The following is a 17,181-nucleotide window of genomic DNA, read 5'->3' as shown; positions in this document are numbered from 1 at the left end:
ATCTCGAGATATATTTTTTAAGACAATGCCCACACAACACCCATTCCATACACTCAATCTGCATCGCCCACTTTGACTCTGGCAATCTCTGGGCACTCCTAGTTGTTTCCTGACAACACGCCAACCCGATCCTCCTGCGTCGGCCCGAATCTTCAGAACTTATTGAGCAATTTTTTTTGGGCGGCAGTCAGTGCATAAATATATTGTTTCCAAGGGGAGTCTGCCAGAGTGCAGACGATGAGTGCAGTGCGAGTACTAATGAGTGCCAGATCAAAGTCAATTTCGGGGCCCACGTAAAGTCACGCAATATTGTGTGGAGGCAGGATGCCAGGATCGGCTCAGATTGGGGAGCGTCAGTGTGGAATCCAACGCAAATTATTTGCCAACTTACCCTTACCGAGGGTAATGGAATTTCCAGAACGCCCCAGTCATTTTTAAAATCAAATGGGGGAATACAAAATACTTTTGTTTCAATGATTTTTTAACCAAAATTTATGTATTTAATTTTATATTTCTATTTGAATTAAAAAATACACCATTAAAGAGTATCATCTAAACCGACTTTTAACTTTTAAGATGCCGTCTTAATTTGTTCTTGCAATTGTACTAAGTTCTTTTGTTATTCTGGAAAAAGGCCACCAAAGCGTGCAGGGCACGTACCTACAAAATTATGATCACGGCAAATTGAGTTCTGGCTGAATGGATTTTGGATTTTGGGGAGTGCTGTCGAAAATTGCCGAAAAATGAGCCACAAAAATCGTGCACATGCAAATCAAAGCTCAACCGCAGCCGAAGGCAGGGCAAGGAGTTGTGGTCAAGGAGCCTCGATATTGAAACTGATCCGCTTAACAATATAGTGCAAACAAGACGGGAAAGTGCATCAAAAGCAGCAACCCGTGAGACAATGGACGTTGGTCAACTAAAACGGGAGTATCATGTGAATGGTCGAGGGAAAAGGTTAAGCGGTCCCGTCCCGTAAAACAAACAACTCCATGGCGGGACAATAGACCAACTGCGGGTTCTGGATTTTTAATGCAATTAAAATTTCACATTTTTTGTGTCGTAAGTCAAATGCGGATCGAAGCGTAACCCGTTGGTCAAGCCAAGTGTTTGTTTAGTTGCGGTCAGTTGCGTTTGCTCAAAGGATCAGCGGATATTGTGTAACCGATCCCATCCTGCCGCAGAGAGGGGTCAGCAAATCGCGTTAGGCCATCAAAATGTTGAAATTAAGCGTTAAATGGAAAAACAAAAGCTTAATCTCAAGAACAAGGCAATGAAAAGACAAACTAAGCGGCGCACAAAAGAAATATAATTACATAAAGCCTCGGGCATCGGGGTCACTCATGCAATCGCGCCAGTTGCTGGGGTTGCAACGGGTTAAAGATGGGTGGGTCTCCCAAAAGTCTCCTAAAAGAATATGTCTTGGCCGGGGTGGACACTTGAACCCGTTGTCCGGCCAACGGCGCATTTCTTAAAACGGCAACCGGTTTCCGGTCACCGACTTGGCAACTTTTCAAACTGCGGTTATTTGCAGAGTTTTGACGCTGGCCGCGTAATGAAGATAAACGATTTACAATCAAATTTTATTGTCTTTACACCGCCAGATTGCGTTACTCGAGTTGTGCCAAGGAGCTGGTCAAGGATATTAATGATTGGCTGACCACCACCAAGGACGAGAGTTCTTGGGTCCTGCGGGACCCTACTAACAATGCATTCAAAAAGGTGTCTAATGCGCAAAATCCTGTTTAGATAGTGCAACCAGCATGTTGTCTGAATTACTTGAAAGATTTTAACGGTCAAGGATGCAAGAGAACCACTATTTTGATTCGTCAAGGCTTCTGATTTTCCTTATCTTACAATATTTTTTCTTAAAGAATATATGTAATATATTTAATGGATTTTATCCTTCGATTTTGATATAATTTCTTGCCTTTCTAATGAAGTGGCGCCAAAGTTAAAATTATTTTCTTTAAATTGTTTTTTATACTATTTATTATAAAATTTCAAATTATTTCTTGTCTACTTACTGAAGAAATTTAATTTTTAAATTCTTTTTTAACTTCATGTTAATTTGATGGAGTTTTTATCCTTCTATTTTGATATTATTTCTTGCCTACTTATTCAAGTGGCTCCAAGTTAAAATAGTCCTTGTGTTTGATTTTGGAATTAGGGTGAAGTATCTAATAATTCAAGCAAACACTTTTCAATGTATCTACATATCTACATCCGGATTTTATTCCATTTTTTACACCACAAAAGATACAATTTTTGACACTACCTTTCACAATCTACATAAAGTAAGTAAATTCGCGTATTACTACGTGTCAAAGGACCTCACATTTTTATTTACATCAAGGTTGATGAACAAATGTTCCGCAGGGATTGTAAAATTAACGGTGCGTAGATGTAAAACTTTAAGTACCATATACGTAAACTTTTCGTAGAATTTATGTCAAAGAAAAGTTTTCTGTAAACTTGTGTAGATATTATGTAAAATATATTGGTTATCGTTAATCGTTATCGAATGAACCTTTCAAGGAGAAATCGGGATTCAAAAAGGAAAATTCTACGGTAAATATCTTTGTTACAATTTTCGTTACTTCTTAATGTTGAATTCGTCTCTTATTCAAATTATTCCTGTCTTTCGTTGTACCCAGAATCTTCTTTTGACAATTGCTGATATATTGGTTTAATCCTTGGGAATAAGATTAAAATTATACAATTCTTGGTCTTAGAATAAAAAAATGGGAAAATTAAAAAAATTTCAACTTAAGTTTTATTTTTATTAAAAAATTTTATTCCTACATTTTGAAGCAGAATTATGGAGAATCGATCCACAAATCGTTTAAGGTATTCCGCTCAAGAATCCGATGGAAATTCGCCAAGGTGGCCACGTTGTCCTTCCATGCATTTTGAAGGGGATCCCCCAGAAAATTTCACAAAATATTTAAAAAATATTCTGTTCTCAGATTTTGATGCAGCATTATGGACAATCGATCCACAAATCGTTTAAGTTATTCCGATCATCAATCGGTTAGGCAATGGCCAAGATATGGCTATTGCTGGGGGCCATATTGTCCCAGCAAGCATTTTGAAAGGGATCCCCCAGAAAATTTCACAAAATATCTAAAAAATATTTTATTCTCAAATTTTGATGCAGATTTATAGAGAATCGATTCACAAATCGTTTAAGGTATTCCGCTCAAGAATCGGATGGAAATTGGCCAAGATATGGCTATTGCTGGGGGCCATACAGTGTTTCCTTGCTTTTTGAAGGGGATCCCCCAGGAAATTTCACAAAATATCTATAAAATATTTTGTTCTCAGATTTTGATGCAGACTTATGGAGAATCGATCCACAAATGGTTTAAGGTATTCCGCTCAAGAATCGGTTGGATATTGGCCAAGATATGGCTATTGCTGGGGGCCATATTGTCCCAGCAAGCATTTTTGAGGGAATCCCCAGAAAATTTTACAAAATATCTAAAAAATATTTTTTCTCCGATTTTTATGCAGAATTATGGAGAATCAATTTACAAATCGTTTAAGATATTCCTTTTAAGAATCTGATGGAAATTGGCCAAAATGCAGCCTTCGCTGGGGGCCATATTGTCTCTCCTTGCTTTTTGAAGGGGATCTCCCAGAAAATTTCACAAAATATTTAAAAAATATTCTGTTCTCAGATTTTGATGCAAGATTATGGAGAATCAATCTGCAAATCGTTTGAGGTACTCCGCTCAATAATCGGAAGGAAATTGGCCAAGATACAGCTTTCGCTGGGGGCCAATATCAAAAATATATTTTGTTCTCAGATTTTGATGCAGAATTATGGAGAATCGATCCACAAATCGTTTTAGGTATTCCGCTCAAGAATCGGATGGATATTGGCCAAGATACAGTCTTTTGCTGGGGACCATATTGTCTCGCTTTGCTTTTTGAAGGGGATCCCAGAAAATTTCTTAAAATATCTAAAAAATACTTTCTCAGATTTTTGTGCAGAATTATGAAGAATCGATCCACAAATCAGTTAAGGTATTCCGCTCCAGAATCGGATGCAAATTGGCCAAGATATGGCCACCGCTGGGGGCCATAATGTCCCTCCATGCATTTTGAAGAGCATCCCCCAGAAAATTTCATAAAATATCCAAAAAATATTTTGTTCTCAGATTTTGATGCAGAATTGTGGAGAATCGATCCACAAATCGTTTAAAGTATTCCGCTTTAGAATCGGATAGATATGGGTCAAGACATGGCCATCGCTGGGGGTCATAATGTTTCCCCATGCATTTTCAAGGTTTTGAAGGGGATCCCCCAAAAAATGACACAAAATATTAAAAAAATATTTTGTTCTCAGATTTTGATGCATAATTATGGAGAATCTATTCACAAATCGTGTAAGGTATTCCGCTCAAAAATCGGATGGAAATTCAAGGTACAGCCACCGCATTGTCCCTCCACGCATTTTTCTTGAAGGGAACCCCCAGAAACTCATCCACTGAGAGGTCGTAAGACGATTATCTCTGTGTTAAATCAATAAAAGCAATATCAAAACCCAATAAATCAGAAACCAATGTTTTCGAACAGGTCTTTATGGGCATTCAAAATCCAATTTATATTTTTATGAATTTTTATCTGTGGCACGAAATCTTTATGATGAAATCGAGCTTGCAATGCTCGGCAATTAATTCCAGGACTCTCGTGCCTGGGGGCAGTTTGCAAGGCGATTGGATCACATGATGCCATCCTTAATTGCAGGGAACTTGCCGAAATAGCGGGTAATGAGGAGTTTAGCCCTCATCGCGTACTCATTTTTGCAACCCTCGGGGACAACCCCAAGTTGATGCTGATTTTTATATGGGGTTGCCTTCCTGGTCCCCGGAATAACATTACATATGGCGTTCTATTTTGTTTACGCATCGATTGGCATCTAACTTCAATCAAGAGTCCCCAGCATGGGGAGCTCCCAGGAGTGTCCCATGCTGACCCATGCCAAAAAATATTTTTAACTAATTCTGCTCACTCGGAAACCCGAAGCACTTAAAAGCCCTTACCCCTGCGAATTGTCTGGATCCGAGTTCCGGGTCATGTGTATCCAAAGGGTTCGCAGAAAGTTGCTGCCTTTGACAAACGAAAACATTTTTATTAAAATTATAATGCTTACTCAGAGTTGAGCAACGGGTGGCTTTGTGGTTTTATTTTTTCCGGGTGCAACGGCAACCCTTGAGGCCTTTGTCTATGCTTGAATTATGGGGATTCCCCTGCATCTAACCATGCCACAGAAAATATGTATATTAATATGCAGCGCAGTCTAGCCGCAAAATTTTAATCCTTTTAAGTGAGACCGGCAATGGGGCCAGACATTTCGGCGAATCGTTTAATCTTTTTATTGAATTGCCCTCCGGGTTGTTGGCAATCGAAGGGTTATCTGGGAGTCAAGTTCGCATCTGTTCGGCGGGCATAAATCTAATTTTCAATGGCCTGTATGTGACTCCCACAAGTCCGCCCGTCTTTGCGTATGCAAATCGTCATTGGTTTAGTGTTGTCATAACAATTCCATTAACAAGGACTGCCTGTCTGGTTTGGCATATTTATGAGCTTAGGAAATTGAATTGAATTATTTAGAGCGACAAAAAAGGAGGCCCTTAATTCACATGACGATTCCATCGGCAACGAAATCAGCACCACAGCATCAGTGAAATGGATTGGCAAGAGTTTCTTCCTTCAATTCTCATTTGTACGGCCGTTCCTATTCTTGGCTCGCAAATTGTTGTTAAATGTATTTTATTTGGCCAACGGGCAGATCAACCAATCAGCTAAATAATGGAAATATTTTTGGGGAAATACCCCAAAACCGCACAAATGCAGTGTGTCTAGTCCGGTCGACGCCGCACGCACCATCGAGCAGAATAAATCCGATTGGTATCTTTTCTAGCCCAAAAATGGGGGGGTTGACATTTAAATTAACACCGCATCGCATGGTGAGGAGTTGATTGAAGTCCCAATGGCATTCGGTGGTTGAACGTTGCCCTGTTGAGTCCTTAGTCCTCTGCAGATAACACAGTTTTTGGTTTTGACATTTAGTTTTATTTTTCGCTGTAAATTTTCATCGATACAAATGAAAATGGAAACTTGAGTATAACTATCGTACTATTAAATTTCGTTTAAATTACATAATATTATACTATGCTTGCCATTAATTTTCTCTCTGCTTTAGTTTCATCTTTGTTTGCTTTTTCTTATTTGTTTCCCTCATTTGTCTAGTTGGTGTTCGTTATTAGTTAGTTTTTGTTACAGAAATTAATGGGTTTCGAATCGAGGGGATAGTGCTTGCTCTAAAGATTACAAAACTAGGTTCGGGACATCTTTTGGGGGGTGTGGGAAGAGGGGAAGGGAAGAGAAAGGGGAAAATCGGGCTCGAACACAACAGAAATGCAACGATAATGCAGCAAAGTACATACGTAAAAAGTTGACTAAACCGATCCACGTAAACTAGTAATTTAAATTAAAGACTGCATTCAAAGCTGGATATCCGGAGCCAGCCAACGAACATATGATTAGTGTATATGTGTGTGTATATTTCATCATGTGTGTGTGTGTGTGTTTGTGATTGTGATTGTGAGGGAGATGATGCGTGTGGCTGTGGCAAAGATTCAGCATATTTAAAATAAATTTTCTTGACTGGCTGTTGGTCAGTTGGTTGTTGCTCTCAGCCGCAGCCGCAGCAGCCGCTGGCGTAATGGAATTGGATAGTGTTTTTAAATTTTTTCTTCAGATCTCAAGGATGCCCGCTTAATCCTTGCGAACTGTACGCTTCCGTGTTTTTGTGGTAGTTTCCTGAAGTTAAAAATGATAGTAATTAGTTTCTGGATAGAGAAAATAAAAAAAATTTTAGTTTAAAACTTACCTCAGTCTGTGCGGGCTCCTCTGAAGTTTCCTCCGTCTTGGTCTCCTCGCTAACATCTAAATCAGACTTTTTGTTCTTGGGACTAGCGGACAGTGGAGTGCTCTCCTTGCTTGAATCCCCAGCAGCCCTCTCGCCGGAGAGATCGCTCTCCTCCTCTGAGTCTGGCTTGGGTTCATCATCCGGCTGGGGTTCATCAGATTTCTTAGCTTCGGCGGCGGCGCGCTTGGCAGCCGAGTCCTAAATGTTAAATGCAACATTAGATACATAAATATAGAAACCTATCTGATATTCTAAGAAAAAGCAACTTTACCTGACTCTTAGCTTTACCAAATCTACAGTAGATGCCGATGACAACCAATGCCACAATGGCCACCAGGCCAATGCCCCAGACCGAGGGGTAGGCCTTGGCTAGCTCGACTACCTTATTCACGAATGAGTCCTACGAAATGAGAAAGCCAAAAAGTAGCAATAGCGATTACGGGTGCAAGTGCAAAGGCCGATATGAGTGTGTTCATGTGGGGGGTGGTGTCATGTCAATTATCTAAGTTTAGCTACAAAAGATAAGGCACTCGGGCCAACCTCTTTGGCGCGACGGTACAGATAGAAGACATAGCAACTGGCCGGAATGAGCAGGTACAAGAAGTACAGGGCCCACCATCCGGGCTTGTAGTTCATGCGGCGCATCAGACGATGCCAGAACGTTTTCTTCAGATCGATCAAGTAAATAGTTATCCATTAAGTGTCTCTGTGTGTGTTTGTGGAAGGAAATGGGAGAAGGTTGTCTTTCAACTTACCGATTCGCGGTCGATATAGCGACGCTTGATGTCGAAGCTGTTGGCGGCGAATTCACGGGCCACATCCACATCGTCCGTAATAATAAGATTGTCAAAGAGAATATCACTGGACATAGACCACAGTTCTAGGCCCACAGCGCTCTGTTTGACGAAGCAAAGCAATCGAGAATTAGCAAATTACGGGTATTGGATTCTGGAGAACCACTTACAATGGGTGTCATTTGGAAAGGTTTCAGATCTTCAAAGAAGTCCGGGTTGGGAATCTTACGGGGTGCCCACTTGCCCTGATAGTTGGGGTTCTCAATCATCGGTGGACGCCACTTGCCCTTGTAGTTGGGATTGGGAATAAGAGGAGCCTTCCACTTTCCACAGCCACCGGCCTTTTCACACAACGGATTGTCCACCAGCGGAGCCTCCCAATCACCATCGATTTCGGAATCCCAATCGTCGGGCTTCACGGCCGTGGGATCATAGATCATTTCAGCCTCATTTTCCAGCCAAGTCTTTGGCTTGACAGCACTGGGGTCGGGTATTTGTGGCGGAGCATCCTCATCCCAATCGTCAGGCTTCTGAGCCGCTGGATCCTGGATCTTCTCGCGTTCGTCCCAGGCTTCTGGCTTCTGATCATTAGGGTCATCGATCTCGGCCGGCGGATTAACTGGCGGCTTGAAGTCGGTCAGCAGCGAGCCCTCGTTGATGATTTTGTGGTCCACGCGAATCTCGAAGCTGTTGTCGGGGCGCACCACCAGCTGGTAGAGATGCGGCAGCTTGTCCTTGAACGGCTCCTCCAAGCGGTTCCTAAAAGTAAACGACCGTACGGCTGTTAATCATCGGAAAATATAAATAGACGACTCCTTATCATCTCCTCTTCAATGAAAATCGGCAGACGTGGGAATAAAGTCCACACTGGTGACGAGAGGCTATAACAGTAGCAATCAAATATAATTGCCACGTTAGGAGTCGAAAGTGTAACTGATAAAGTTGACATTTCATAAAATGATTCATGAGATTAGCTTTATAATCTTTGTATCTTTTATCATAGAAGTGATTTATATTTTCCAAGAACTTACTTCGGTTTATTGCAGTGTTTCTCAGTGATGGTGCCATTAATTGGATTGACGTGCCGGAATATAAAGTGCATTTTTACATCGCTCCCGCACTTGTCCGGTCCAAACATGATGGTGTAGGGTGTTTTGTCATTGAACTACAAAAATACATATTCGGGGGTTGTTTATGGTTTAGCCAGCTGCTTTTTTTTTTTGGTGGGCATTGCCACCCGCACTTACGGTTGTGAGTTCATCCGTCTCCTTCCCGGCGGACAGAAGCTTCAGATACGAGCCACCGCACTCCTGACCCTCCTACAAAAGCGAAATGGGGAAGAGATAGTGAAAGAAGTGGGTCAGTAAGCGGGTATTAATTGGATTTGCTCGGCGGCTGATGCAATCCGAGAGTGGTTCAGCGCTTGAGCGCGACCAGTGGGTGGTTGGGTGGTGATAGTACCTGCAACGTGACCTCGTACTGCACCACCAGCGGCTTGTCTTGCTTGAAATCGAAGGGCTCGCGCAAACGGGAGGCGATAGCCGCATGTTTGGCCTTCGACTTGAGTACCAGACCCAGGTCGTTCGGCCAAACGATGCGCTGCGGCGACTCCCAGTTCCATATACCATCGTACTTCGATATCTCCTCGGCAATGTCGTCCTTTTTGGCCTGCGAGAGGACCCAGTTCTTCCTAGAAGCTTCAACATCGTCAAAATGATCAGCAAAGTGGAACTTCTTGCGATCGATCACAGGGCTTTCGTAGACCAAGTTCTCATCAGAGTCACCGGTGGCGGGTTCCTCCTCCTGAAAGATATGTTCAAAGTTTAAACGTTAGATAAGGTGCGATAAAATCTCAAGCACGCGGCATTCGTCGAGTGAGTGAGATAAAAGGCTGGGATTTTTTAGTAGAAGGCTAGAAGCGCGGGTAACTAAATAGCATTTATGGGTAGTATATTATATATAAGATTACGGTATATAAAAGTGTATCTATATATTTTTGAGAAAAAAATACAATATTTTATATAATATATAATAATTTATATAAAATATATAATTAATAAAAGTAACTTATGTTTAAGAAAAGGCTACAATACTCTCGAATAATAGGTTGAGTAATAGATGTTATTGGGTATTAAATTTTTGTAGGTCATGTGTAGGGGCTCCTAATTTTATGGCCCAGACTGTGTGTAAACACTTTCCTCGAAATTATCACTGGAAAACTCACACACGAGCACATGCTAATTGTGGGTCATAAAAATCAAAACGCCGGCCGCACCACCTGCTCCTCCCCCTTTCGGCGACTGACCCACTCGTGCTCCATCACTCCCCCCTTACCACATGCTCTTCTAGTAGCTTCTGCTGCCACTGACGTGTACTTTTTTTCTCCACTCTTTTTTTTTATCGAAACTCACCGGCACATCTTCCACATAGCCGTCCTCGAAATCGTCAGACTCCGCTGTCGGATCGGCGGCAATAGCCCCCGTGGCGGCATTCAGAAGCAAACAGGAGGCCACTAGCAACGCCAGCGTTGCGCCCTGGCCCATTTTCCACGGCATTTTTCCCGTTCCTGTGTTTTCCTCGGTTTCGGCAGCGTTTTCCGCCGATGGGATAATCAAGAGTAAGACGAGCAAGCGGGGAACGCGTTGCGCTGCTGTACACCAGTTGCCTCGTTCTGGGGCGCTTTTACAACGAGAATCGAGATCTGGCACGACGAACTAATTGTAATTGCTCCAAATTAAATTAAACAATTTTTTGCTTCTGCCTCTCGCTGGGCCTACTTAGTGTTGTCAGCAGTGGGTGTGCGTCCCCCCTAAAATACCCAGGGGATTTCGGTATTTTTTATTCACCACTAAAACGGTCCTCTTAAAATGGTTTAAATTATTTGGTATTTTCTTTGGTATGTGAAAATACCATCGCTTGACGAAACCAGCTGTTCCCTGAAAATGTAAACAATCTCAGGGGTTGAAAAATTCTATAAAAATAAAGAAAACAAATGCATATACAAAAAGCATTGAGTTTACATTTTTAAAAGTTGCTTATGTATAGAATGATTGAGCTTATAGCGTTTCTGGCAAATATTAAAAAAATAAACAAAACTTATATAAAATATAATTTATAATATGAAATATATTAAAGTTTGTGGTTTCCTGATTCATAAGATTTTTTAGCTTACAATGATTTTAATTTGTTAAACATTAGGGGGAATACTTCGTTATCTTAACTTCAGTATTATTAAATTTAATATTAAATTTTTTTGAAAAATGTGGCCACACTATCTTGTGTCCTTTCGACGCGCGCTCTCTCTCTCTACCTTGTTTTCCAAAGATCCTGTTGAGAGAAGAAAAGTATACAATATAAAGATCAGTACCTGGATCTGTATTGTATCTGAACGAATCAAAAGAAAGATAGAGATACTCAATTTTAAGGGATATGAAGAGGAACGACTACTCTATGGGCCTGTTCAAGGATCACTTTTACAATCAATTAAGATCATGTTAAGATCGAGCATTTTAAATAAAAATCTACGCGCACAAGGTGTTACAAAATTGGAATACTTTAAATATGGCTTTGCTTCCTTCCAAAAAGAAAAAACTCCTTCATCTGGATAAGGAAAGGACATACGATCTTCTTCTTACAATAAAAAAATATAGCCGCTTTATGTTTCAATACTGTTTTAAAAAGATGTCCTTGTTTGGTATGGCATAAAAAATGGTCTCGTATAATAGTTTTCTATTGAAATATTGTCGCTCGTTCATTAGCCTTGTATCTGATTCGAAAGGACCAGATGGCACACAAAAGAAAAGTTGCATGTTGGCAATTATTTTAAAAGCTCGGTGGCTCAATTAATGCTCCTCGCCACCGCTGCAATTGCGAAGCCCCTCAATAAACTTGATGGTTGGCGAAAGTTTTTAACCCAAACACCCCCACTCACGCTGCCGTGAAAAATAAAGTGGCATGCATTTGAGCATAAAATTATAATAAAAATTCCAGGCTTATTGAGAGTGTTTGTGTTTGTGTGGGAGGGCTGATCGATGTGGGTGGGGCGTGGGATCTGGCTCGGCCCACAGCCTTTAACTGTGGCAACTTACGTATGTATCTGTGGCACGCGCATCTCTTGTTCTTTTACTTCTATCGCTGCCACTGACAGTTTTCCCGTTTTTTTGTTTTTGTTATCGCAACAACAATTGTTTGCAACTGCATACAAAAAGCTTTCTGTTTAATGGAATATTTAACACAATTTAAAAACTTTTTTTTTCTAAAGACAAACAAAGACTCGCAAGCACACATGCCGGTAAATGGATGGAGAGAGGGGTGGTGTAAAGAGAGGGGGGACGACGGAGCAGGCTGGCAACTTTTGCTGGAGCTTCGGGGCTGAAGAAACTAAAATTACACACTCAAACACATTTCTTTTTTTTATGGAAATTGTGTAATGACAGTTAATGAGGGTACTACATAAACAGACACAAGCGCACTTTTTAAAGATGCATATCCTTGAATGAGACATGTATGTACGTAAGAGTATTTATTTGTACCTGTAAAAGGATCTTGCCTCACTCCTGGCACCTGTGCATAATCAGCCAGTGTTGTCAAGTGTTCTATTAACAACGAGGCCAGCTTACCAACACTTGAGCTGAAAGCTTCCACCATGGAACTTATAATGTTGCAGGAAGCAAAGGTCCTTTCGGAAACTGGAATGTTTTAAAAGGGTACAAATGCTAGAACAGCATTAGAGGATAATATAAAGTTGTATTTATAAATAAAATATGGTTTTAAAATGATATTTTATAACTACTCTTCCAAATACTTTCCAATTTCCGATTCATTTTATTTCCACTATTGTTTTCTTATGGAAATGGTAAAAAGGATTACATTCAAAAGCAATTATTATTGCATAACTGAATCTGTGCTAAGAAGCACTTAGTCTTAGCCAAAGTTTTCAACTCCTGGCTAATTTATAGAAGTGTTTCAGGAGCGAGTCAGGCCGTCATTTCCCATTGTGCTCAGATTTTAGAACAGCAGCTCTTGTCTACACGAATTACTCAAAAAACATACTTAACACACTCACCATCTAGTCGGTGGCATTAATGGAGGGGGTGGGTGGAGAGGTGAGTAGCAAGGCTGGCAAGGATCTGCGAGAACGGTACATCAATGTTGATGGCATACCAGAAAAGTTTTGTTCTAAGCTTTTGGACAGCACCGGCAGAATCTCAAACATTTTCACCTGCAAGCAAATAGCGGAAGAGGGCAGAAGAGGTGTTTTCGGGGGAATCGGGGCCTGCTGTATTGCAGGTGGCCACAGGGTGTATCCATGTGTGAGAGAGTATCAAAACATATAAAGGAAGCGCCGCTACAAGCGCACGAGTTCAACTTAGTGTGTACTTAACTTCCGTTACATGGCCACCACTACACCTACAACCGAACTCACACTCTTAACACACATCCTTTCACACGCATGGACAGCGGCACACATAAACAGATACACTGAAACAAAAGTAATAGCAGTAATATTAAATAGAAGTAGGATTAAAAGATAAGTTAAAACCTCTCAAGATCCTATAAAGTAAAGTGTTTACTATTTTATAGCATACTTATTTGGGTGCACCAATTATATGGGTAGTATGGGTAATAAAATAAACTTTTTTGTAGTGTTGGTGTTTGTTTGTTTATGCCAAAAGTGTTGTAAAGTGCGGCGCTTTGTCGGCAGGAAACGCTGAAAATTTATTACCGGACAATTTTGCCGAGGGGCATAAAAAAGAGAGCCCCACCGTAAAGGGTAGGGGCAATGGCCGCCGCGGGTAGGGGGAACGGTCTCACATACACATGCATATGCATAGTTGGCTGGCCGTAAGTGTATGCAAACATGCCTAAAAAAATCTGGTACATTCCACGGGGGTGAGAGGAAATGGGCGGACGGGGAAATGTGTAAGCAGGCGGGCCATTTTCCATTAAAAATTCAAAATGCCCGACGCCCAGCCTGCCATTAACACCCAGCCATGGAGTGTGTGAATCTGCCTGTGTGTGTGTATTCGAGGGGGCAAGTTCTTGAGCGTCTTTTTCTACTTTCCTGCCTTTGCTTTGCTTTCAACACCTGGTTTTCTCACCTTTCGGCCGGCTGCTCTCCATGTTCTCTATGCTTGTGTGTGCTGAGGAATTTGCAGTACCGCTGAAACTGAATTGATTTGTTATTCATGTTTTCTGACTTATGGCCAACACTTTTGGCTTTCCACCTACCATTCAATTGACGTGGCCAATGGCGCCGACTTTTAGCCCCTGGCAGAAAATAGTGAGCATTTAAATTTGCCAGGAACGGAGTTTAATTGGTTGAGTTTGAGCTTTAAAAATAAATAGTTTTTGTTTATAAATACATTCAAATTTATTAAAGTTTATTAAAGAAAATTAACATTATAATATTCCAAATAATTAAATGTTTTTTTATAAAATATTTCTTAGTATTAATAAAAATTTTTTATTTCAAGAACTCTAAAAATGTTGTGAATTATCATTTAATTTTTCATCTTGGGGTCAACCGGCCCTGCACTTTTTTAATGGCTTTGTGTGGGTTGCTCTAGAGGCGCTGGCTTGGCTTTTATATTTATTGAATTGCCACAAGGGGAACATTTAGTGCATGTTTAAAAATACAAAATAAACGAAAACGAAGAGAAACGCAAACAACATAGTGGCATGTTGGAATACAGAAAATGTTGCACATACTAAAATAGCGACTCCTTTAAAATTGAAGGAAATAAATTTAAGGCAAATGGATTCTAAAAATGCAAATAAATCATAAAAACTTAATAATCCAACTTGATGTTGAATTATTTGGCGAAAAATCTTAAACTAATTTTAATTGAAAAGGGTACATGCGCGGGAAAAGAGTGCTTGTGGGCTGAGTGGCTTCATAATTTTAATGTGAACGAGGGTTCCTCGAATGAATTAACATTTCATATTTTCTTTTTTACCTCTTATTTAGGCTAAATAAAAATGTTGATGAAGCAGTGGCATGAGCATAATAACAACAGTGTATAATTGCACTTAAAAATGGTGCTTCAATTTAGGAATTCATTCAGAGATAGAAAAGAGGATTCATTTGGTGGAGAGGCCAGCTAATTCTAAATTCATTCGGATTTCAATTCACATTTTAGGCCATTAAGTGCCATTCATGGTCATTTCAAGATTGAACCCTCAGCTATTTATCGCATTAAAGAGTCACTCTCTCCGAAAAACTTTTCCCAACCAACCAACTAATTTGCAAGGCAACTGTCTACCTTTTCCTTTTCATTTTCGGCTTGACAATTCTTTTTGAGTTGGGGCTTTAGAATCCCTAAATTTTAATCACCTCAGTTGACAAGTCAAGACAAATAAAAGCGGTTCGCGTCACTCCTTTGGCGAGCGATTCGGGCGTGAAACCAGCACAAGTCCGGGCCAGGATTCCTGTTTTCTTTGCATTGTGCGGTGCAAAATAATAAATCAGGGCATAGGCGAAAATATTTAAATTTAAATGTTCCGGGGCCCGAGTGTAAACAGGAGCAAGACTCTTAGCCTGGCGGTGTAGTCACTTTCATTATTGGAAATATAAATCACTTTCGTTGTTGGCCTACACCCTTTGGGTAATGGGTGGCTGGCTTCAAGGATGAGTGGCCTGGGTGGGGTGGTCGTTTGTTGTTTGTTCCTCTTCTCGTTTTTTGTGCTCCTGCTTTTCCTGCTTGTTTTCCTTCTGCGGTGAGTGGGCTGCACGATAAAAACAAACAAATTCATAGCTAATAAAATTGCTAATAAATAAACGAGAATGGCGTAAGCGCAAAAAAGGGACACACGAAGCGAAAACAAAGCCGCCGCAAACAAAATACACCAACAAAGAGTACGAAAAAATCATCATCAACACACAACCCACACACACACACACACACACTCACCTGGAAAGGATGGGCTCAGAAAAAAACAAAAAAATAATATAAGGCTCCAACCTGGTGGCCGCATTGACCAACAGCCAGCGGCCATTTTTGGTGGGTGGGTGGTTGCCAGGAGGCGGTGGCTTGGGTGGGCGCACAGGTTAGCAGACATTGCATTAAATAGGTAATGGGAGGCCGGGGAAGGGGGGCAGAGTCCTTGGATTCGCGTGCGCCCTTGCCAAAAATTGCTGCACATTAAAAAAATGTATCTGAAATAATTATTCAAACCTCAGGTATGTTTCGATTCAGATTAGTTAAATAAAAGCCTTGTTACGATTTAAAATTCACATTCCTTTTGATTTTCTATTAATTATTAAGTTTATATTCGTTGTTTGTTATTTACTGTGTAGTAATTTCGAAGTTACTTTTTTATGTTTTTATTTTTACTTTACTCCTGTTAGCCCTTTTGTTGCTGTTGTTATTTGTGGCGCTGGTTTTTGAAAATTTATTACCAGAAACCGCACATGCTTTTTTAACTTTTCCTCACAGCGGCGGTTGCCATAGTTGCCTGCCCACATTTTTGGCTGGATATTTTTAATCAAAGGAATGTTTGGCCACACAAATCCAATTACATTCTGATAATAAATGCTTAGCCAATGGCCACATTTGTTCTTATGCAAATCAGCCAACTTTATTAGCCCTTTATGCTGCTTTCCCTTCTTGATGGTTATTATTTATTTTTTGCCTCGTTTTTTTTTGTAATCGACCGCAGGTGGCGAAGCATAAAAAGTGTCCAGGCTGCAAAAGCGAGCGTGAAAGGCAGATCAGGACATCAGGGAGCGAGGGTCGGGTCATCATTCCATGTCTCAGCCCATAAATCTTTGGGATAAAAATCCGCTGAGAGCAGCGAAAGTTGGTGGGCACTTTGTGACCCACTTACAGTCCGGTTCTGGGTCTTACTCCCCCAGAAACTGTCTCTTCGTCTGACTGACTGACTGACTGGCTGGCTCATAGAGGTCATAATTCTGGTGCAATTTCAGCTCGCTGTGCTTTTGTCCTGGTTTAATGATAGACAGGAAGCCTTAGCGCTTGTCTCCTAACAATTTGCATTTTTATGGAATTGAGACATTTGACGAGCTCGCAAGATGCCCGTAGATTGGATATGAGCCAGAAATTAATGTGCAGCATAAAGATTGCCCCGCCCTGATTGCAGATCAAGTTTTGATGGCAAGTTTGGGCCAAGTGGGTCCACATAATTCCTTTATTTTAAGCTTAAGTACGACCCCAGCGGGCTGTAAATAAGAAAGGAAAGTCCCAGCTTTAATGCGAAATTAATAAACCAAAATCAGCTGCTAAGCAATAAACTAAACTAACAGAGCCGGCTTTGCCTTAACCCGAAGGCGACCTAAATAAACACACACACTCTAGCCTGTGGCCAAGGTCGTGCTTAGGCGCGCAAATAACCCCAAGGGGGCGGGGCAGTGGTAGTGGCTGTGGGTGGGTGTCGAAAAAAACCACAGGAGCAGAACAGCAAACGAAATGTGAAGGAGCCGAC

The 17,181-nt window shown here is 40.9% G+C and overlaps 1 protein-coding gene across 2 annotated transcripts; it reads right to left on the bottom strand.

Moving 5' to 3' along the window:
• Positions 1-6,061: 6,061 nt before the first annotated feature.
• Positions 6,062-10,550, bottom strand: LOC6505544 (calnexin). 2 transcript variants are annotated; one of them, XM_014905214.3, is made up of 9 exons: positions 10,149-10,550; positions 9,199-9,540; positions 8,985-9,056; positions 8,769-8,902; positions 7,908-8,496; positions 7,699-7,839; positions 7,484-7,609; positions 6,905-7,141; positions 6,062-6,834 (listed from the first exon to the last, which is right to left on the bottom strand). In XM_014905214.3, the coding sequence occupies exons 1-9, from the start codon at positions 10,290-10,292 to the stop codon at positions 6,790-6,792; spliced, it is 1,830 nt and encodes a 609-aa protein (XP_014760700.1). In that variant the 5' UTR covers positions 10,293-10,550; the 3' UTR covers positions 6,062-6,789. The 2 variants fall into 2 exon arrangements, with proteins under 2 accessions (XP_014760700.1, XP_001964726.2); XM_001964690.4 differs by lacking the exon at positions 7,484-7,609 and adding an exon at positions 7,215-7,343 and having other exon boundaries at positions 10,149-10,549.
• Between the last annotated feature and the right edge of the window lie 6,631 nt (positions 10,551-17,181).

Source organism: Drosophila ananassae, chromosome 2L, assembly GCF_017639315.1.
Source record: "Drosophila ananassae strain 14024-0371.13 chromosome 2L, ASM1763931v2, whole genome shotgun sequence".
Lineage (NCBI taxonomy): Eukaryota > Metazoa > Arthropoda > Insecta > Diptera > Drosophilidae > Drosophila > Drosophila ananassae.
This window is presented reverse-complemented; position numbering and strand designations above follow the sequence as displayed.